The following is a 23,167-nucleotide window of genomic DNA, read 5'->3' as shown; positions in this document are numbered from 1 at the left end:
ACTTTGTTTTGACTAACTCTTATCTGTAAAAAATACAATTGTTGACTTTCTGTTTCTTTTTGTATCTTAATTTAAGACGAGGAAGACGTGAAAGAGCATCATCATGGAGTTCATGCAACAAAAATGGGCAAAGACGATGTGCATTTACACGTGCAATCTGATCATGCTACTGGAGGTCATTGGTGTGCCAAAATATTCTTTTTCTCATTATTAGCAATCCTGTTCGGTTTAGTTGGCATAATTATCTTGGAGAATCGAGGATCGTCGGACTGTAAGCATCTATCCTTTTGTTTTGAATGAAAATTAAACGAGTCATGATTGTCATTTAACGTTTACGGAATGCTCCATTAAATTAGTTCTTTAGTTTTCATTGATTTTCTCGTATTAAAATTGAAATAAATTAACCAAATGTTGTTTTTCTAGTGGATACACCCCTTTCAGAATCGCGATTCTCAGAATATTTTGAAGGTTGGGTCGATGAGCACCGGGCATCGCATGATGATCATGGGCCTAAAACTGGAATAGATGACCACGATTCGGCACCATTTGAAGAGGAAGAAGATCATTCTGAGCAAGACGATGAAGAAGCGCATGACATTAGTCAAGGAGATAGTCATGATGAAGAAGATGACGATCATGGCGAAGAAGAAGAGGAACTTGCAAAGAGTAATGAAGATGAAGGTGTTGATAACAGTCAGGCAAATGATGATGAAGATGATGAAGAAGAAGAGGAGAGAGAGGAAGTAGATGATGAAAATGAGGACAATGAAGAGGATGACGACGAAGCGCCTGACAGCAGGAACGTTGAAGAAGAGACTGCGTACTCCCGTAGTAAAAGAGATATAAAAATGGAAGATGAAGACGACAATGATGACGTCGATGAAGGATTTGAAGATGATGCAAATAACAGTAATGACAATGATGATGATAATGATCAAACCAATGAGGAAGATGATGACAACAACCAGAACAGTCCAAATGAAGAAGTTGACACTATCGAACAAAATGACGACGATGATGATAATCCAGAAGACGATCAAGATGCACCTTTTGAAGAGGTAAACATCCTTTTGAATGGTTTATTATTGGATAACATTTTGTTGTTGTTTCGTGTGTGTGTTTTTGTTTTGGTTGATTTTAGAGTAGTACTAACAAGCCAAATGTGGCAGAGAATGCTAAAAAGGAAACCATTTCACCAGTGGAGGAGGAAAAGGTGGTTATCAAAAATGTTGAAGATCAAACAGACCAAAACGAGAAAGAGAAAGGTAAAGAAAGCAAACCTGAAATCGTTGAACAACCTTCAACTGAAAAACAGAATCTCCCGTCTAAAGTTGCGGCTGGTAAGGGACAGGTAAGTGAAAGTGTATTTTTTACCTAATAATTATTTGAAGTCGATTTGAATTTGGTTAAAAATTTGTGGTTTGTTCTTTTCGCTTTAGAGGAGATGGGGTGTAACGTTAAATCGTCCAAGGTATGACATTCGAAGGTGTGAAAAATTTTCATGAAGAAATATTAAAAAATAAGGCAATGGCAACAATTATTCCGAAGCGTCTCCGAAAAAAGTATAAGTGCAGTGTCCCTCATAGCTCATAGTCCCTCATAGTTTCATTTCAAATCAAAGGCCTTTCATTAGACGATTTTTTTCTCCAAGTAAGGCTGGGAAGGTTTTTTCAACATTTCAATTTTCTACTTTTCGGGATCACTTTGAAGTGATAGTTGGAAAAAGAAGTCACCTAACTTGCAAAATAAAAAATATTAACAAATTTGAAAAAAGCTCGCCACTGCTCGTAAATTATGTATCACGATAGTGTTCCAAATTTGATTGGATCGGTGCAGTGATTGTGGAGTTATGATGGGCTATGGCTTTAAAAGCGTGAGTTATGGGAAAATAAGTTGGTTCGAACTCTCATTGTTGTTCAGCGTAAAACCTCCGACACATAGCTCTAGGAGGGCATCTTTGTTCAGAGATCTTAATAACCAACCGCAGGAAAAATAACACTGTGAAAGTGTACCATGCAAGACATATGGAGGGGCACACAGAGCATAGAAATGTGGCAAAGTCAGAGTCGCATGATTTCTGCTAATACAGATGGGACGAGTCTACGGTGGACGCACAGACTCATTCCCAACGTTAGGGTGTGGCTTGAGCCGTTCCATTTCACTGCCCAAGATTCGCAAAGGAGAGGAGGAACCAAGTGTTGAGCAGGAGAGGTCCGAGGAGAACTGGCTTACGGATTGTTCTACAATCGTGCAAATGTTGGTGAAGGGGCAAAGAAGGAGGAACGCTGAAAGGAGGAGTAGGACGAGTGCCTAAAGGAAACCTGCCCCGCGAAGTAATACCTAAATCGTGGTCCCGCGGGGTTGGGGCTGGAGAGACCGGGGGTGGTTTTTACTGGGTGCGAATCCCACACGCGCCCGCTGTAGCTCCAGCGTTTCTGCCGCGGAGCTGGGGTGGATGTGAGATTTTCCATCTCCATGTGCGAACAAAAAAAAAACATCCTTGAGAAGATCATGCGTGTGTTTGAATGAATCTAATGCATTAGCAGCTGCAGCTTTTTACCATTCGAACCACGAGTTCGCACTGATGAGACGTGCTTTCTTAAACCGCTGTATCTTCCTTTGCTTTGATTAAAAAAAAATTCTTCTTAAATAAAATTTACGCTTCAAAATACGGTCAGATTATGGCACCTGTAAAACAAAACCTTATTACTGTCTGTCACACGCATTTTTCTCTGAAACGGTTGTAACGATTGACACCAAATTTGGTGGTAAGGTGGGAACTGTGAATGCTCACGCATACAGTGAATTATATCATTCTAGATCGAACTTAAGCGGGGGTCTCCATATATGCAAAAAGGGGGTGGACATTTTTTTTTCATCAAATGTAGTCATGTGGGGTATCAAGTGAAAGGTCTCGATTAGTATTTTCCGATCTCTCTCCGATTGCTGTCTTAGTTTTAACATCTGTGGAAATACCCATCATACCGATATCTATAATAATTACTATAATTTTTAGTAATCGGCCCCCCTGAAGTTTAGTAATCGCCCCCCCCCCCCCCCCCCCCCTGGAGTTCATCACTCCTTGTTACTTTCACTCTACCCCGAGACACTTCTAAAGCATTGGGTCGAGGGCTGGATCAGCTCTTAACAATGGTTCATTGCAATTTTCTCTTCATTGTTTTCTTTCTGCCTAAGCTGGTCGTGAGTAGTTTTCAATTGCTTTTCAGTATCCCTTGACTTCAGTATGAACTCTATATGGGTGTAAGTGTCTGTCTGCGCCAGCCTTCAATCTTGTTGCACATTAAACTAGTGGAGTGAAATACAACAAGCTCCATATTCTCGCTTATGTTATCGCATCTTGGGCAGTATGGTGGCTCGTCGTAATCGATGTAGGTACGCACGATACCACCCTGTCCACTCAAGAATTGTGTTAGTTCCTAGTTTAACTCTCCGTGGCTTTGTCCAGTGCAACTTTGAGTGCCCGGGACGATACGGTATACCCAAAGGACCAGTTTGTGACTCATCCCATCTTTTTTTTGCCATTGAGCGGTAAATTTCGACCGTGGCAGATGCTGTGGAAATAGCCTAGACTCTCCGCTTTGATACTTTTTGTCATAGAGACGCCGACTTTCATTCGCTAAGACGTCTATAGGAAGCATCTCTGCTAATATATATGCTGCTTAAGCTGATATTATCAGATAAGCACTACATATCCGGAGTGCCTTTGGCTGAAATAAGAAGACGTCGTGCTCGGATTGCAGTGATTAGAGCGCTAGGCTGTCGTACGGAAGTTCGCGGTTCAAATCTCACTGGTGGCAGTAGAATTTGTATCGTGGTTTGACGTCGGATACTAGTAGACTCAACTGTGAACGAGCGTCTGAGTCAAATCGGCAATAATTTCGGGCGAGCGCAATGTTGACCACATTGTTTCCTAGAGGGTACTGCAATCCTATAGTGTACCATTACGATCTTGAACGAGGTGCCCTAACACACTTCAAGGCCCTCATCCAATATCGATTGTTGGACCAAAGAATATTATTATTTAGAACACGTCTGTTTTGTCGTAGCTCACACTAATGTTCGGTAGTATTCTTCTGTCCAAATCATTTCTGCGAGGCCGGCGTCAAAACCAATGCGAGCGTGTACGAAAAGATGTTAGAGGATGTAGTCGAGCCATTGAGTGAATTTTTATTCGGTGGAAAGCCGTGGTCCTTCCAGCAGGACTCGGCCCTGCTCACAAAGACAAGATAATTCAGCAGTGGTTAGCGGCGCATGTTCCTGACTTCAGCATCGTCCGTGCAGTTCGAGAAATGCCGCTTCATACCGTGCGTGAACCGATCGGTGCATGGCCTCACAGACTTCGAGCTTATATAGCTGTTAGTGGCGGTCATTTTGAATAATTTTTCGTTTGGAAGCTCCATGTTTCCCTATTCTAATGGTGTACTTTTCGATTGATTTGGTTTATTACTTCGTGAGAAATAAAGATTTGTTTGACTGATAGAATCTATGGCTATACTATGTAAATGCAAGAGGTACTATCCTTTTCAAATCTACTCAACTACAGACCTATGCTGACGATATTGACATTATGGGAAGAACAACCCGAGATGTACAGTCTACCTTCATCCAAATCGAGCAGGCGTCGCGAGATCTTGGGCTGCACAATCATGAAGGCAAGACGAAGCACATTGTGGCAACATCAGCACCAAAGAACAAAGAAGCGACAAACCAAGATGATAATTTTTCCTATCTAGGGTCCAACTTGACAACCGATAACAGCTATGACGATGAAATTCGCGCACAGTTGTTGGCAGTCAACAGAACCTGTTTTAGCTTACAAAAACTATTCCACTCGAAACGTCATACCGCAGGGTGAAAGCTCTTACTGTAAAAGACAATGATCTTGACAGTCAACACGTATTTCTCGGAGATTAAGGTTCTTAGCAAGAAAAATTGCGAGCTCTTAGCCGCATTCAAGAGAAGAATCCTTTGAAGAATTTTTTTCCTTTACATGAGGATGGACAATTCCTAAGCTGTATCATGACCGTTTGGTTGTGGGTGAAAGCCGGCTCAATAGATTACGGTGGGCGGGTCATTTAATCCATTTGGGTGAGGATGATCCAGTCCGGAAAGTCTATAAGGGCAATATCTATGGTAGAAAAAGAAGATGTAGTGGACCTTGCCTTAGATGGAGAGATGACGTAGGCCAGGACATCAGACAACTTTTAGGGATATCGAATTGATGGAACTTGGTGCAAAAACAGGATGTCTGGAGTTCCTTACTAAGGCAGGCTTAGACCGGATAACGGTTGTTGCGCCGTTGATGATGATCGTCCAAGTCGCAATAGTCTTTTCCCCAGGAGAAATTCAAAAATAGTTCGTACAATGTATTTCGAGGCTCATAGTTTTACTATGGCCTTGATAATTTTCTCCCATTTTGCAGTGTTGAACGCATTTGTTTACATCTACAGTTACACCAGTTAGGCAATAATACCTGGCGTTGTTTGATTGCCATTTTCAGGGTGATATTCGGGATTCTGTCCGCTTCTGCGTTCTTATGTTCAACGAGGTAATTTGCTGCATCTAGAACTTTCTCGTACTACCGGATTTTTTTGCGCGTTTTAGTATTACACGTGTAGCTCTAGAATTACATGTGTAGCTTCTCGAATTCAGGTCGGTTTCTTCTGCGTTGGGAGTGTCTGCTAGTTTTAAGGTAGTTTTCTCGATATTCCTCAATTTTTAAATTCTATTAGAAATTGTGACTCCATCTTCTGAAAGTTCTAGGCATAGAGCTACCTCATGCCGCCAGCAATTTTTTCCATAGCCTCTCAACTTTTTTTTTGTGTGCTTCCCGATAATATCTCCTTGTACATTTCTTCGTCAAATTTGTTGGTTGCCCAGCTTATTTTTATTGTCTTTGATGACATCATATAATTCCTATGCAAGATTTGGATGATGATAGTCTGATGATTGTTTTAGGTGTACTTCGTGATTAGGGTATTGCTGGCAAAGGTGAGGCCCACTATCCTTTGCATACCTTGGCACGTGTGAACTTAGCGTCTGCATATTTTTTCGCATCTTCTATAGCTTCACTTTCGCAGCTCTACATTGTTTCCTTACTGTTTTCGTCTGCTTTCCATACTCCCCTGTGCAGATTTCCATATTGCTCGGTCACGGCTATATCGATATTGCTTTCGAACACGCTCTGGGAATGTAGGTTTTGTGTTGCTCGATAGTAATTCACATTCAGTTGCATAAACATCGTTTGAACTTATTTATGAACACTGGGCATTTAGTGCTTCCTTCAATGTGGACGCTGTTGTTATTTCTCCTTGCCACATTTGCAGCACAGATTGGATCTGCCATGCAAGCTAGTGCAAGCTTTCGTTATGTGGGCAAATTGTTACCACTTGAAGCTTTTATGCACAGGACTCGGTTCTGTATCCGGCAGAGCACCGATCCAATACGTATTTTACCTGCTACGATCGCCTTTTTCGCTGCTTGGATTGGAAGACTTATCAATGCTATATATGTGCCGTTGAACGCCTTCCAAAGTCATACTACATTAGGCTCATATACTGGTTGTAGCCCTAATTGATACTGTAAGGGTTAATGGAGCTCGGGCTTCGTGGTTTTTTCATTACATTAATTTTTTTGACCGCCGCAGAATCACCTAGTGCTACTTCGATTTTTTTCGTAGATTATCAACTTCATCTTCATCTGCTTTAAGCTAAACCAAAGGTCGTCCCTTTGTGTTCGTCTTATACGTGTGATATTTCCGCTCAATTCGGCCATGATTGTCTGTTTTTACTTTACGTAAGATCTCCGTGTACGTCATCTCCTTGGGAGCTTGTTATGATGAGTGTGTCTGATCTGGCATTCTTTTGCAAATGTTTTTTACCTTCTATCTAAAGCGCCAAACTTCTGGCTTGCGACTTGTTTTATGTGTTGTGTTTATGTTATTTATCTTAATTTGTGATTGCTCTTTCTTAAGAGTTTAATATAAGTAATAATAAGTAATAAGTAATAAGTTTAATAAACAGTTTTAATTACTTTGGACCTTCAAAATCGGTTTACTAGGATTACTAATCATTAAGATTCATTTCAACTGTTTTGTTATTTCATTAATCTAGGAAGATGATGACTTTGACGATGACGAAGCATCCCTTGAGAAGGTCGTAGACAATGATGCGGGAGAGGAGCTTCACCTACGGCAAAAAGCTGAACAAGAAGAGCTCGCGGCAAAGGCCGCTGCGGTACAAGAAGAGGAGGAATCAGAATCTGCTCCCAGTGAGTATACGCTTATTACTTTTATTAGTCTCCACTCTATCATTGAAGAGATGCTTCCGCATCGCATCACCAAAATTATAATTTTTCCTCTAGGCAATTATGCTGCTAGTGTAAGGTAAAAACGAAGATTAGGTTATCAAAATGAATTTATTTCTTAAGATATGCAGATTCAGGACCATTGTATGTGAACTAACATTCATTTTCTCAAGCTCTGTAACTTAGGCGTAAAAATATATCGAAATTTGTGAAAGGAAGTGCAAAATTTGCTTCACATGTTTGTCTTTCTTCTTGAAATTTTACAGTTGCCGTTAAGGTTGCCGTTGGCTTGGCTCTAGCCTTTGTAGCTCGTTTAGTTTTGGTTAAAAAAAGTGAGTTTACATTCATAAAAGACGATTGTTGTGAAGTTGTTTTATTTTTTTTCTTTCTTAGTAATGGCTGTCGTGCATTATTTCGCTGTTGTTTCGTTTTCGTTAATTCTAATTTCTGATGTTGATAGTTTGTTAAGGTGCTTTAGGGTTTGAATGTAATGTGCTGTAGGACAGAAGCAAGCAAAATTTAAATTTTACAATGATTGATATGCAGCGCCACCTTAATAAGTATTGTTTTTCACATGCACATTACATTGAAACGTTTGGACTTTCAAATAGAATAGATACAGATGCACCCGACAATCAAAGCATTCAATAAAAGACCTAATAGCGTTGATTATTTTGTTCACGTTAATGCCAATTAATATTGAACGCTCTTAAACTCAAAATAAAGCATGTTCAGCATGGTTTCTTGGCAATGATAGATGAAATTTTGCACTTTCTTGTAAAAATAATAACATGTAAATGTTTCAATTATTCTTAAGAGCTTACACTTAAGTTTAACTTTGACGCAAGCTTTTTGTATTGTGTATTTGATCCATTTCAATTGATCAGTTCTGTAGTGGCGGATTCCAATTTAAAGCGTATCACATTTGAGAAGTGGCGGTATATTGACTTTTTCATTAGTCTCTTCTTGTTCTTAAAGACATTTTCGGGTCTTGATCTAGATATATTCGGTTTTTAATTGAAAAGTTTGATACAATTTCCGACCTTTGAATTGGAATTCGCTTCATTTTAATGTTGTACACTATTGGAAAATAGAAAAGTAATAATGCGGTGCCATTGACCATTCTAAGCTCAATCATCAGATTCAAAGGAGCCGATGGAAGAACCACCCCAGGTGAAACGTCGATTCACCATGATCTCAACTGAAGATGACATTCCAGTGGATACTGAGCAACAGCTAGATGGTTATATAGCCTTAAAAAAACTTCAGAACCGATTGTTAACTAGAATTAATTTTCTCTTAATAAAGACGAAGTGGAAGATGAGTATTCAGAAGACGAAGGGGAAGAAGAAGAAGAAGAGGATGATCCTGAACTCCAATATTCTGAGGAGATAGAAGAAGAGGATGAAGACGACGAGAATGCACGCATTGAAAAAATCACTCCCGATACATTTGAACAATTGAATGCTATGTATCGTTCGAAACCTCCCGAACCACCAGCTGCCCCGTTAATCCCTGAAAAACGGATTGAGCCAGTAGTTGCTAAACCTTCGGATGCAGCCCCATTAAGCCGGCCACCGATTCATCCTCCTGCTAAGGAGGAGCCGAAAAAGATAGTTTTCGATGATACACCCAAAGTGAGTTTCATCCAGCCCCCCATCCCTACTGCACCACAACGTGATCGCAGTCCGAAAAGCTATGAACAGCAAAAAGAAGAAGTGGCTAATGAAGATATTGAAGAAGACGAAGACATTGAGGATGAGGAAGAAGAGTATGACGATGAGGAGGAAATTTATAGTGGTAGTGAAGAAGATGCTGATGAAGATATATCAGACGTTGATGACAATGATTTAATGCGAAGATTGGAGGAGAAATATGGAAAGTTACCAGATCAACAGTATGATAGCGACGAGGAAGAAGAATCGTGGACAAGTAATAAGAGAAATTGAAATTAGTGGAGTGTTTAGAACTTTAGTTGCAACATTATTGATTTTATAGAGATAAGGTAGAAAACTCCTAGAGGAAAAAGTTGAATCAGCAATAAAAAGTAATCAGTTGCCCATATATATATATAAAAAACGCTTAAACACGTGATATATTATCATATTTTTCGTTGAGGAAGATATTCAACATTAATTCTTTTAAATCAAAATATTCGGACATCTAACGTGTTACACAAACCATATAAAAACTTCATTGAAAATAAGTTTTCACGAGGATTACTACTCCAATTTGTCTTACAACCTTGCAGAAGTCCGTGGCCCGCAATCATTTATGGATGACGATAGCTTCCTTGATGAAGAGATCCGACGAGCGAATGAAGAACTTTTCAATGATGTAAGTACCATTTTAGATTCTAAGTACAGTAGCTGCTCGAAAATTGGAACTAGCAGAAATTAGAAAAGCTCTAAAATTAATTAATTAAATTAATTTCCGAGCTTAGAATTTCGTTTTTTGTTTACAAGGTTAATACCTTGTGATTTATTTTCCATTTTCCAAATATTCTCGTTTTTGCAGGTAGATTAGGTGAATGTGTTTACACACTAAGTGTTGGACTTCCGTCACGGTAAGCCGTTGGACTACCAATTGGATACGTACTTTGGGCTAGCCTCACCTTAGGAAGCCTGCAAGTCAGGGAATTCTCTTCATCAAAGCGAGAGCAGGGAGGAAAGGAATAGTTAGCTCACAGAACCACCTGCCAACCGGTCGCCCGCCGGTCGAGCTGTATCCTCTTCGCAACAAGAATCTAAACAGAACGCATAAAACGGGTCCATTTGGCAGCCCTCCTAAGCATCTTTCTGCTAACTATTGTCGTAAAGGGAGGCTTAGCCGCGGCCACCATCACAACTGTGGTGGCATATACCATATCCAAAGCTCTTCGTCTCTGTACTTGCACAAGGCAATAGCAATACATCTTCTTGCCAAGAGCATTAGCCCAAACCCGTACGAAAAAACAAAAGAAAACGGATTGTGTTGCATTTATGAAAAAGACGTCTTCTGCTAGAAGGTAGGGCCCCCCATTTTTGTTATCGGTCGATTTAAGGCGGGGGCTTTGTCCGCTTTAATTTACTCGGAAAAGCTATTCTTCCAGTGGAATATTAATTCAAGGTACATAGCCGTTGATTTTAGCTTTCGTCAATTGAGACGGAACTTTTTAGCCAAGATGGCTACTTCGGGTTTTCCAGAACAGGGCTGAAACCAAACGGCTCTCGTAAGATGTGTTCGAGAGGGCTCACCCTAGGATGGTCCATGTGCTATCTCCGGCGTGATCTTCATTCTTCTCCGGACCCCAAAATATGCCGAGAATTAGGTCCGGCGGATGGTGGAACACTGGCTTGTGTACCTTTGGAGTAATAGCGGAACCTGGCCCCTCACTGTCTCTTCTAGGTCTTTCATGGCGAGAAGTGTGCAATACTCGGCGCCTTCCACGCTGTCGTCATCAACCAGAACGGGTCCATCTGTTCGGCAATAAGTGAACAGGGATCCGACAGAGCCTCAATCTTTCTCGTGATCAGTTTATAACCGAGTTTTCACGATTCTCCATCCATCCTGTTGATTAGCTCGTGCCCGGCACTGAGCTTTGCTTTTGTTTATCACGCTACGGAGTTTTCTTCTTGCTGATCTGTACCTTGTCATTGTGATGCATGCCACCTCCCGGTGTTTTAAACGTTGAGCCAAACGGGGAAACACAGTCTTACTGCTAGTCAGCAATAGAAGGTATCCTTTAGGGCGTAGAAGCTGGTGGACTGTCGTTGCCAGGTACATAACTGAATTTACGACAGTGTCGGTTGTAGCGCTACCATCTCCCGAAATGTCTTCCAGCGCGGCTCTGTCTGCTCCAAAAGCTTCAACGAATCTCTCGATATTCACCTTCGCGGTATTTCACGCGCAGGGAGATTGCCGGGCTAGTGTACGTCGAAACATAGCGTCGACCACTTCGAAAGCGATGCGGTCGTTCGGCGAAAAGTCCGGAATTCGTTCACTGAAGGCACCACTGATTCCTGCGCGTAGGTCCTATCGGGAATGCCTTCTTCACAGTCGACGCTATACCGTCGGCAGGAATCCGGTGTTTAAAATTACGAGCCGCGTTCTCGCTGTCATTAATAGCATTTGTTTTCTTCTGAAATCTGGATGAGCCATGTCTATTCAGTATTACATAGTCATTGAATATCCCTATTCACCAAATCCAGACGAAGCTATCCATCCGCTCGGCTTTAGACAGCGCTTTTCAGCACAAGAGAGAAAGATGTTTTCGGCGTCGTCCGCCACTTCATTGCAGAACACGCAATCAGGAGGTCGTGCCTTTCCAATCTTGTGCAGGTAAGACTGAAAACCTTCATGCCTGCTTAAAATTTCAGTAAGGAAGTAATCAATCTCACCATGCGTTCGGTTTACCCACGAGGCTAAATTATCGATGGGCCGCGCAGCTCATCTGCCTCGTGGCTCATTTTTCCAAGAAAGTAGCCACTCGGTAAATGTGCGTTGATGTTCTTCACAGGCAACCACCTCTTTTAGATCTTTGCTCTTGCGGCTGTTGATACCTTTACGTTCCTTGGCAAGGAGGGCAACGGGGATCACTCTCGCGATCACCATTATGGTTGCGATGGCGGTCCTGAAACAGTGCGGTAAACAGACGCCATTCCCAAATGGGGAGCTTTGCATTTGAGCAAGGCGCTTTCGATGCAACTCCTTGTCAAGGGCATCAGTACATACCTCCGCCCCATAGCGCCGCGCGTTGCTCTCATAAAATGACGTTTCTTGGTAGATATATGGCCAAAATTCGCCATTAGCCGACTCAAGGCGAGGCTTCAGCTGAAGTCTTGTTCGCTGCTGCTTTAATTTGCTCATCTTCGAGTTGAGCATTAGAGTCAATTCACTCATTGATATGGCAAGCAGGATCGGAATTCTCTTTCTGGTCAAGGTGACTTCGGTTTTGTCCAGCACAAGGCTGAAATCATGAGCAGCATCCGCTTACCCGTTGCATCGTTGCCAAGTCTTCTTTACACCTGTGGCATCTACGCCATGCTGTCATCTTGGCGGGTCCTTTGCAAGCTGCTGACTGCGTCCATAGCACTTGGTTAGGGCTGTCCGCATTCGCATTCGGCAATTTTGATTTTCCCACTGTCAACCACCACAGCGAGTTTTTGGCTTCGAGCATTGACAGAGGTGATATCAATCCGAGCATTGGTCACCTCTGGACGTTCACGCTTTATGGCCTCCTAAGCTTTTCTGTGCGGGAATCAAGATTTCGGATTTCTTGAGAGCATATAGGCTCTAGACTAGAAAGAAGAGCCTTGATTCCTTCGCAGAACGCACTCTTGCTAGTCGTTTTCTTGCTGAATTCTACGAGTAGGGGCACTACAGGGTGTTGGAGTTGCCATCCCCGCACCATCAGTCGCACCACTTTGTAAGGATTTCCCTTTATTTGGGTGTCCCGGTGTCACATTGAATGTTTCACCCCTCGCTGGTCGTTCCGGTAAGCGACGCATTTTCGTGCTGCCGCCAAACGCAGTCAGTTCTTCCTCCTTACCAGCGCATCGTGTGCATGGGAGCGGACCGCAATAGTCAGGAACGGCGGTACTCTCGGGAAAAAAGCTTCTATCCTAGTTCGCTGAGGACTGACCTACGCTTAGCTGATCTCGGAACTCATGAATGAATCAGCATTTGCTCGAGGAAATGCGGCATATTAACATCGGTTCAGTGCACACTATCCGACTAAGGTCCCGAAGGGGCCGACTCCTGATACATTCCACAACTACCATCTTGGCTAAGCTAGGCTCACATCATTCCATCAACCACGACAGAGAGTTGTCGACGGCTCCGGAGACCCCCAGAGTGTGTGAGGAATGTCGGTCATTTGCGGCTCACTTTTCACCGAGAGACTTTCTCAAGGCTACTACCGAGAACGCAGGTTTACTGCCAGCTAGCAGGGCAGAACTACTTGGGCACCTCAGGGACTCCCCGTATCGTGAGCCACTCGTTAAAGATCGCTGACGACCCCTGAGAAGGAGCATATTCTTGTTAACTGTCGCGGATCTTTATTTTTCATATTTTTAATGACGATTGTAAATTAGAAAATATAAGAAATTAGAATTAGCCAACATTTTTTTTCTAATATTCGAGCGGCTACTGTAATTACAATGAAATCTTAAAGAAATTTGGAGTAATTCCTTTTCCACACGATTATTTTGAAATTCAGGATTTCGATTTTCCATGATCATCGTAGAACAAATCATAGTCCTTAACAGAATACAATTATTTTATAAATTACCAATTATCCAGATCGGTTTTCCCCACGTTTGTTTGGTTGTCCTTTGTTAACTCATTTGTACTTATATTTTTAAATATTAAGTTACGATTTTGTAATGACGTTTCTTTGTAAAGCTGCATTTTTTGGGATTGGTTCGAAATTACAAAACATCATTTGTTTTAAATGGACAATGTAAAATTGCTTACATCAAAGAATATTGAAGAACTAGAAACAAATTAGAAGAATTTTTGAATAAATAAAAAGACGATGAATGTTACTAGAGTGAATTATTTGTGATTAGAAACTCGATTCAGTTACCGAATTTCACGTACCCACATTAATTCCCTTTAAAATAAAGAGAATCAGAAATTCGGGAACTGAATGGAAGATAGTTTTGTGTGTTTACTTGAATTTTTTAAACATTTTCACTAATTTTATTTGTTTTTATATTTTCCTTCGTTTTGCGATTGTTGTTTGTGCTTTTAACACTGATGCTGTGCTTATCCTTAATCCCGATTCTCAACCACCTTCAATACATCGTATCTAAAAATCCCAATCATACTTCCCTCCCTATTCCTCCATCCCAACGTTTGGAAATAAACACGTTTGCTTGTTGAATTTTTTTGACTCTAACGTACCATAAGAATCTCAAACCTGCCCTGCAAATATTCGATTCCTTGATCCTTAAATTCCCTGGACATCCCGGAGCACTCTACGGCAAAGCAAAAGTTCTCGACAGATTGTCAACAAAATACAAGAATAATCAGATGTTGCAAGATGCCATTGAAGCTTATCGTGTTGTGCTTAAGTTGGAGGATAAAGCTGATGACAAAATCTATAGGGAGGCAGGCGAACGGTGTGTGCAACTTTTGCGATTCGGAGGTAATTATCTGATGATAGAAAATTGATTTCTCAATTTCAAGTTTGTATTTGGCAGGAATGCTGGCACAAGCTGTACCTATACATCGGAATCTTATACGGAGATTCCCTAATGATCCGGAAGTGCGAAATCAGCTGGCTGTTACGTACCTAATGCAAAATCGGTGAGTGTTTAAGTTTATAAGTAACGAAGCTTAACTTTCCACGTTTCTTACTGCAATTGCTAAAATTAATCAATAATCGGCTGGTTTGAAAGTGCTGCAGCAACTATCAATAGGTTATGATTCTCAGGATAACCATAATGGGAATGAGAATCGCCAATTTCTAATTCTTCTTCTTCTAATTAAGCGCAGCACTTTAAGGCATGGTATGCGCAAAAATTTCGCCTCTGCTCTCCATTTTTCAATTTCAAAGCTGCGATATCCATTTCTTTTGTGGTATTTTGGATGTACAGTTTTTGGGAAACGAAGTAGTACACTTAGAGGACAAAGGGTCTTTGAACTCTTTCAAACACGGTCCTAATCTTGTTTGGAAGAGGAGACGAAAAGGAGTCGCCATAGTATTTTCTTCATGGCCCTTCCTTCCACGCGGAACCTCTGCAAAGCACAATTTCGCAGGGAGGATTGCGGTTTAAGCGAGCAAGCCTCCCACTTTTCGCGCACTTCGCTTTCCCAAGTTCCGCCTGTATACTTTTGATTATGGAGTTCACAGTTTGCGTCCGAATTAGGCATTTCCCCGACGATGTTCTGCGGCATTATGCTAATATTCAGAGTCTTCCAGGTTCATTCTCACTGAGCAAAATGGTGGGCATGGCCAATAGAACACAACATGCCTTGCATCTTCAGATGTGTCACCGCATTCAGGATAAAAGAGAGAATCATCCAACGGGTATAAATACTTCATGTAATCACCATACCCTGATAAGAATTGGGTTAGGTAGTATTGTTTTTGTAATGTTGCTCCACTCACTCCTCAATATGGGGAATCGGTGTGTGCGGGTCATCATTGCAACATTTTTCCAGTGACTCCCACTTTGCCGCCTTCGGTATTTTGTATCTTTTTCAGGTAGATTTATTCTCCCTTTCTCGTACAGACTGTATGTCTTATTTGTCGGGATCTCCATCGGGACCATACCCGTAATAAAACCCGTTCCTTTGTCATAAAGACGTTGCACACTTTTAACGCCACGAAGCGGTAAGTTATGTCTACTCTACTCCGATTGCTCTCATACGCTACTGCTTCCTCCCAGATCGCTGCTGTATAATATGTGTATAATAAGAGAGAGCAAACCACTCCGGTCACAAATAATCTGCGGCCTGTGTCTTTTCCTCGAGGTAACTTTCGAGTAGCTTAGTCAAGTAACTAGGGACATCTGTTTTAGGTAATGAGTTTATATAGGCCGTATATGAGGCGCTGAACTATGGGTGACCCGTGTGACAGTATCGATAAAAAGAACAAAGAAAAAAATACGAAGGTGGCTTACAATTTCGTCCACCGACCACTTTCTCTTTTCGGGCTAAGCACCAAAATAATCAAAAATAAAAGACAAAGATGTCTTACGATGTCATGTAGGGCAGATTCAATTCATCAGAATCTACCTCACCTTTGCTTGCGTGAATGAGACGCCAAAAAATACAAAAGTCAGTGGCGTTGCAGCGTTTCATTGATTTGCAGCGACATGACAAGCACTTTAACTCAGCACATACGTTGCTTTGACATTGGTATTGTATACCAAATGAGTTAGTACGGCACACACTTAGACGCTTGCCAACCCAGAAATGCAATGTAGAGAAAATTATGCTTCTTACGGTGTTTTTCCAATAGTAACCAGATAGCGTGAATTACGTCAGTAGTTCTGCAGTTCTTGACAAACCTTACTCGATAACACGATCGAAAAGTTCACTAAGCTAGAGTTACTGCGATGTCATGTTTTGTTGCTTTCCCTGATTTCATTAGTTTGATTACTTTCACAATTTCTGTGGTACTGGCATGAAGTGCCGTGTGCCGTGTGGGCATAATACCACCGTCCTCTTCGGACATAAATTGAGTTGAACACCACAATTAGAGCTCCATTGTGACTAGCACAGCAGTGTTGGTTTATGCTGAGTACGGGGTCAGCGTTTATACCAATGGGTAGTCACAATCAAGAACGGTACCAGTCTATACTGAGTGCATGGCTTAGTATTCATAATGGTGGGGAGGCAATGCCTACTTAAATTTTTACCGAAATAAGGAGTATGGTACCGAAGTTGTAAGCGCAACTCCACTCTCTCTGTGCCACGACGTGGAAGCTCTCCTCGGCCACTTCGCTACCCTAGAGCATGTGGCAGTAGAAATTAATCCAAATATCGGGAGTACCTTCAGAGCTGGTGGATGAGCAAATTCTACCGTTGAAATTTGCTCGAAGTATTCCCGTCGTCTTTCCATCGTGGCGCATTGAACACTATAGAAGTGTCCGATAGTTCGGTATGTGCTGCAGTCGGCTTCTCACAAGTCGTTACAGATCTTTCGCCGTCGGCGTCGTGAGTATCCAGTTTATCATAACGATCTTTATAACGCTGCCCGGGTAACAATGTTACTTTTGCCACTTGTCCCCTTTGTGGATCGTGTTTTTAGTTTGATTCCACGATTTTTCGACATTTGTAATTGTCGAGAATCACGTAAATTAGATCAGTTTTTCTCTTTTCATACGAAATCGCCACAATTCAATTGGTGGCGGGTCAGTGCATTCCTCGCTTTGTTTTATTATTGGCTTTTTTCGCAAGACAACAATCAACGGCCAATTTTAAGGTACGATAGGGGAAAGGCTTTGCAGGCAGTGACGGCGACGAAATGCCAGCGTCTTATGAGGATGTCCTCATTGATTTGCATTTTGAAAGAATCATTTGATAAACCATGCATTGACTAGTACAAGGTCGTGAGTGGTTGCAAAATCGGCTATCTATACGCTTGGCCCCATTGCGTGCTCCAAACCCTGTGGTTTGTATGTGTATGCACCTATTTGTTTGGTTCGCACTAATTTACTTACGTCCTGACGCCGTTCATAAGTCAAAAACCTTTGCCTTTGGCCGACTGACACCTTGCTAGGGCGAGAGAGAGAATAACACTCAATGTGTTTTCTTGGTCGGACTTGTAGGACTTCGCCACCGTTAGAAATGATCTGCAGGTTGTTGATGTGGTCAATACAGGAGAATCCTGAACGTAACCCGCTTGCTTTTCATCTATCAAACCTTCGAGATGTTCCTTGATGCTTTCCAGAATTATGTTAGTTAATATCTTTCCGACGGCAAGGAGCACGCATATATCCCTCCAATTGCCGCACTTGAGACTGGTGCCCTTTTTCAGAATCCTAACGATCATCTCTTTTTTCTATTCTCTGGGAAAAGCTTCGGATTCTCAGGATTTCCATATATGTGGAAGTATCAGTATCGGCAGAAACTTCAGCAGCAGTGATGAAAAACCGTTTGAGTGCATTGTTGGCTGATAAGATTTTTGTTTAGAGGAGCAGTTCGTATCCACTTGTTGAGGTGAATAACCATTTTAGATACATACATACACAAGAGGCGGAACTTCACCAGATATGATTTGTTTGAGAACCATAGTAAAGTGTTCCTTTCATCGCTCCCAGGATTATTGAAAGGTTTGCGACCATATGCAAGTTTTTCTGTGATGCGGTGTACATTTCTGAAATCATGTGCGCCAGCTGCTGCTTCCCTGACTAGCGCAATAAGAAACACCCTTTTATCAGGGTGCACACTTCGCTGAACTCCCCGGGACTTCGCACGGTATTGGAGCTCTCGGAGCGATCCACGGAGGCTTCAATACTTTCCGTTCATCGGTCTGTTTCCACGACTCCGTAGTCAACCACTAGCTGCATAGCACCAGAGAAAATAGTAGTTTCGATGGTGGCCCAATTCTCATCAATATTCGCAGGCAAGCTATCTTCCGTCCGATCGGCAAGATAGTTCTCCTAGTATCGAGCGGCAGCTTGGTCATATAAGCGATTGATGTTTTATTTGAAGGGTTGCAGCTCTCTAATCCTGCGAGAAACGGCGAATGCAACACGCAACCGAAATCAAGTGACCATTAAATGGTCATCCCTTTCGAGGCCGATGTCATCGTCTCTCTTGTTACGTACATCCAGAAGATATTCCTAAATTTACTGCAGATCGCATTGTGGTCAATCTGACTGTTCGTACGGTGTGGGTCAATGGGAAACTAACTGACCTTACGGCAGACTTTGCACTCGAACAATGTGCAAAGACCGTGCGCCATTCCATCATCACATGTTCCCGCAAAGTGCTGCCAGAGCCCACCATGGCATTCAAATCACCCACCGCGATCACAATATTACCTTTAGGAAGCATCCTCCATTATATCGAAAGTTTCCGTTCGTGCCTAGCACTGTACAATTCTGATGGTTCTTAACCTAGACTGGAATATTGCAGTCGAAAGCATGTCTGCCTCATAGGACAAGATCGTGCCATGCAGTAGCCGTTAGAAACAGCCTGCCATCGGATTCGCGTCTGCTGGCATTTGGCTTTCGAGAGTACAAAAGCGCAGTGCTGCAAGAAGGGGTGGATGACTCTTCAAAGTCCCCCATGTCACTTCGATTAGGTTCACAATGTTTCGCATTTAGGGCAAAAAAAATTTTGTTTTTAGATATTCCGAAAGCATTCCATCTACCTTCGGGGCATTAATATTTTTCTTAGTATTTTGAATGCATGCTTGGGTCTGATCAGTTTGAGAGAGGCCTATGAGGAGATCGTGCCGTGGTGTTGTATGGTTCCTCGAGGTATTGGGCTTATGAGGTTTTTTAAACGGTTTTGGATTGGATTGTGTTATTAATCAGCTTATATTATTGATTTTCTAATATATTGTCCTCCTTACAATTGTCATTCAGTTTGCAGACGCTTTCATTTAGTTAGGTGCTTGCGTATGTTTTAATTTGATGTATTTTCCACGTTTTGTCCTTGCCGCCCCTTCCGGTATTCCTTGCAGGGCCTTCCTCATCAATCACATGCTGCCCAACTGTTTCCTCAGCGACCATCCGGATTTCCTATTGTAAATGATCCCATTTCTGAATACTGTTGGTTCCTTGAGATTGTATTAGGAGGATTTGTTGTCCAATACTTCAACTTCTTTTCAATTTATATCTTTATTCTAAAACTTGTTAGTTGTCCGACGTCGATATTTCCCTCTGATGAGGTAGTGATCGCTGTTACAGTTTGTTTTCGCGATATGAGCGTACGTGCAGATTGATAAAAAAAACCTATCGCTTCGATGCTTATCTGGTCGGTTTTGTTGAGCCTGCTGTTGTAGACTTCTCGATGAGAGAAGCATATCATCACTATAATCATTCTACTGCAAGTGAATTTCTAATCTACTACCGGTAGGTCTATCGCGGAGACTATGACCCTCAGTAATTCCACAGAGGATTCATTTTTTCTGACCTTAGAATTTAAGGCGGTCTTCTACAGTCAAGCGTAAATTTCAGGCCTATTTTTGGGAATTAATTGCAAAACAAGAAGGTAATGTAATGATTTTTTATTTAATTCGTACATGTTCTGACTTTTCAAAAATATTTTTTGAAAAATACCCATCATTTCCCTCATGTTTTTGAGACGTCCTTGCCACAGTCCTTGTCGAAATATCATGTGCGACTTTGAGGCACCTGAATGGTCGTTTCGTTTTATCTTTCCGAAATAAAAAAATATATTTTTTTATTAATAAGTCGGGTTTCCTATTATTTTCAAATTTGGATTCTCATATGCCGATGCCATCAACTGTGCAACCTTGGATCGATGCTGAAAATTTGTGAAAGTCCATTGGTCCTCGGCTTAACGCCACTTTATGAGCGGAACGGTTGCACGCCACTAAGCGCTTGGAAATACCACAGGTGTTCATATTCGCCCTCCGAAATATCCATGAAGGACTGTGTTTTTCACGGAATCCCTTTTATGCCGTATTCTTTACATAATCGAATTGTTGAAACCACGGCGGTAGTGGGCAAATTGGGCAGGTTGATGGCAGGGCATTAGAGCAGCTATAGAATTCGGTTTTCATTGGGTTGTTCTTCGTTCCTTTAGAGCTTACATGATGTCTCCAGAAAGTAATGTAGTTTTCGAGAACATTTATTGAAGATATCATATTTTTAATATTCTTCTCTTTTTCTACATTTTTCTCGTCGACGCTGTCACCCATAATACGCATCCTGAAACGCGCCAATAGAAAAGTTTTGCAGAAGATTCTTCTCGGGGGTTAAATGTCACCAATCGATCCAAAACTGCATTTTTTCAGCTTCATTTCTACTCTGGTGATTAAAAATCCACCGCAGGACTTTAGTTGGTGGACCACTATCAAATGTTCCATCGTTTCAGGTAGCTCCGATGTCCTTTCTCATCCGGGCGACTGTCTTTCGCGTCCCTACAATATGTCCAGAAGTAGACAGTGTTCACTGTCTGACTTTGCCATACGAGTTTCTATGTTACGTTTTGTTTACGATCCCTTTGAACTCGAAAAACATAATCAGAATCGTTTGTAGATGATCGATGGCCGTTCTAGAGCAGAATTCGTCATTGTCTTGGAAACATACGAATAAACTAGATCGGAGTCTCTGTAAGCTGGCCTCTTGAGTCTTATCAACTTCAATACCAAACTTGATCGCGTATCGTTGACGGACTAATGAATTTATAGTTCATATCCTTTCATTGTCTGGTATTGAAGCCGTGATTTCGTGTACTACAAAAGCGACACCACATTCTCATCCTCCCGAATTTTTCCGCTTTTGAAAACACTGTGTTTCCGTAAGATTGATGTCTAATAGTTTCCCGAATTGGTAAAACATCGATCTTAATGGGAACTCTGAGATGCCCAATTCTGAAGAAGGAGTGCACCTCCCTGGTTTTAAATTCGTAGGTCCTTTTCCATTTGTGATCCGATCTTATGGCATGTCGAGCTTAATTTTTAGTATATTTTACACGGCTTTTTGTGTATTTTTTGTCTAAAGTTTACGAACGACCTTTAATTATACCAAGTTCATTATGTATTATTATTGCGAATTTTCCAGATATGCTGAAGCAAAATACATCCTCCACCACACACTTATGCGATGGCGTGACAATGGATTCGCTCAAGTTCACTATGGTTTTATTCTAAAGGTTCATGACAATGATCTCAAAAGCGCTGTTGCGCTTTTACGAGAAGGAATTGCCTCCGAAGCAAATGGAACGCAAGATGGACGTTTTTACTTTACACTTGGAGATGCCCTTTATCGTTTGGGAGAGAAAGAGGAAGCAATGGAAGTATATAAGAAAGGGGCAGACTTGAAACTATTCCCCTCCGCACTTCAACGTTCGCTCTACAATGTCAATGGATTGAAAGCTCAACCGTTTTGGACACCCGAGGAAACAACATATGAAAAAGAACTATCTATTCTACAACGTAATTGGGAGCTGATACAAAAAGAGGGACTAACAGCGATGAAAATTCCAGGGTATTATGAAGATGAAGCTGAAAGTTTGAGGGATAAAGGAAACTGGAAGCAATTGGAGTTGTTTGCTCGAGGATACAGAATTGAGAAGAATTGTGCTAAGACTCCACTCACGTGTAATATAATTGAAACGTTCCCGGCTGCAAGAACATGCAAACGTGGTCAAGTGAAATTCAGTATTATGCAACCTGGAACTCATGTTTGGCCCCATTGTGGTCCTACGAATTGTCGATTGAGAGCACATTTAGGTTTGGTGGTACCACCAGGAGCCAAAATTAGAGTTGGAACTGAGGAAAGGTGAGTGATTGGAAATTTATAATTTTATAAAATTTAACTGCTTCCGTTATCATTAATTAATATTTATGGAATTATTTAGCGTAATGTTTGTCCATTGGGAAGAAAGAATATAAAAAGGGTGAACATTTTACGGAGCAGTTTCGTCCTTTATCCTTTTTATTTACAGAACATGGAAAGCAGGCGAATGGCTTATTTTCGATGATAGTTTCGAACACGAGGTATGGCACAATGGAATTAGTCCACGACTAGTACTTATTGTAGATGTCTGGCATCCAGAGTTGACTGAAGATCAACGAGAGAATCTAAGTCGTATATGAATTGCCAAATAATGGACGCTGGCAATCTCACATACTCTTCCTATTTTCGCGCCAAAGCAATATTACTTTTAATATTTTAGAATAGTTCCCTAACTGTGAGTGGGAAAACTAATGTCGAACAAATAAATATACTCGAATATGTTTATGAAAAAAATGATTTAGAAAATCTGTGTGAATACAAAGTTTGGAATGTAGTATACGAGGTAATACTATATGTTTTCGTTTGTGATTAAAGTTGTTTGAAACGTAATACAGAAAAATATATATAAAAAAGTTGATTCGTTGTTGAAACAACAAACAAATTTAAGGAAAAAAAATCTTTTGTATCTCAAAGTTTATATTTTTGTATGAATGACTTTTAAAATAAATAAGACGGATCCGATTTTTTAAGAAGACAAAATGTGTTTCTCTCAATGTTTTGTATTTTTAAAGCAGTTTTTAGGACTAATTTGTATTCGTATGAGCCTTGTTTGCAATTTCGGGCTCTTCTAAATAGAGAAGCTTCCTTAAAATCCATTCCTAAAATGGGAAAATCGGCAGACATGAGTTCGAAACATCGGCTTCAGCCTAAATAGAAGTCTCGCTATTTTGGGCTACCGTCGTCGA

At 41.3% G+C, this 23,167-nt stretch overlaps 1 protein-coding gene across 3 annotated transcripts in view; it reads left to right on the top strand.

The window, feature by feature from the left end:
* LOC119658874 (aspartyl/asparaginyl beta-hydroxylase) overlaps positions 1–22,956 on the top strand; it is a 45,474-nt gene extending 22,518 nt beyond the window's left edge. For 2 of the 3 annotated variants that reach the window (XM_038066645.1, XM_038066644.1), the window contains 12 exons: positions 77–271; positions 424–1,058; positions 1,142–1,351; positions 7,134–7,290; positions 7,593–7,658; positions 8,456–8,569; positions 8,635–9,258; positions 9,578–9,663; positions 14,221–14,458; positions 14,514–14,619; positions 21,525–22,244; positions 22,411–22,956. In XM_038066645.1, coding sequence (XP_037922573.1) covers positions 77–271; positions 424–1,058; positions 1,142–1,351; positions 7,134–7,290; positions 7,593–7,658; positions 8,456–8,569; positions 8,635–9,258; positions 9,578–9,663; positions 14,221–14,458; positions 14,514–14,619; positions 21,525–22,244; positions 22,411–22,561 — 3,302 coding nt within the window. In that variant the 3' untranslated portion in view covers positions 22,562–22,956. The remainder of the gene's footprint in view (positions 1–76; positions 272–423; positions 1,059–1,141; positions 1,352–7,133; positions 7,291–7,592; positions 7,659–8,455; positions 8,570–8,634; positions 9,259–9,577; positions 9,664–14,220; positions 14,459–14,513; positions 14,620–21,524; positions 22,245–22,410) is intronic. The other variant, XM_038066646.1, reaches the window with a different exon arrangement.
* Positions 22,957–23,167: the final 211 nt, after the last annotated feature.

This window comes from Hermetia illucens, chromosome 6 (assembly GCF_905115235.1).
Source record: "Hermetia illucens chromosome 6, iHerIll2.2.curated.20191125, whole genome shotgun sequence".
NCBI classification, from domain to species: Eukaryota; Metazoa; Arthropoda; class Insecta; order Diptera; family Stratiomyidae; genus Hermetia; species Hermetia illucens.
The sequence above is the reverse complement of the archived record's forward strand: the minus strand, read 5'-3'. Positions and strand labels throughout refer to the sequence as shown.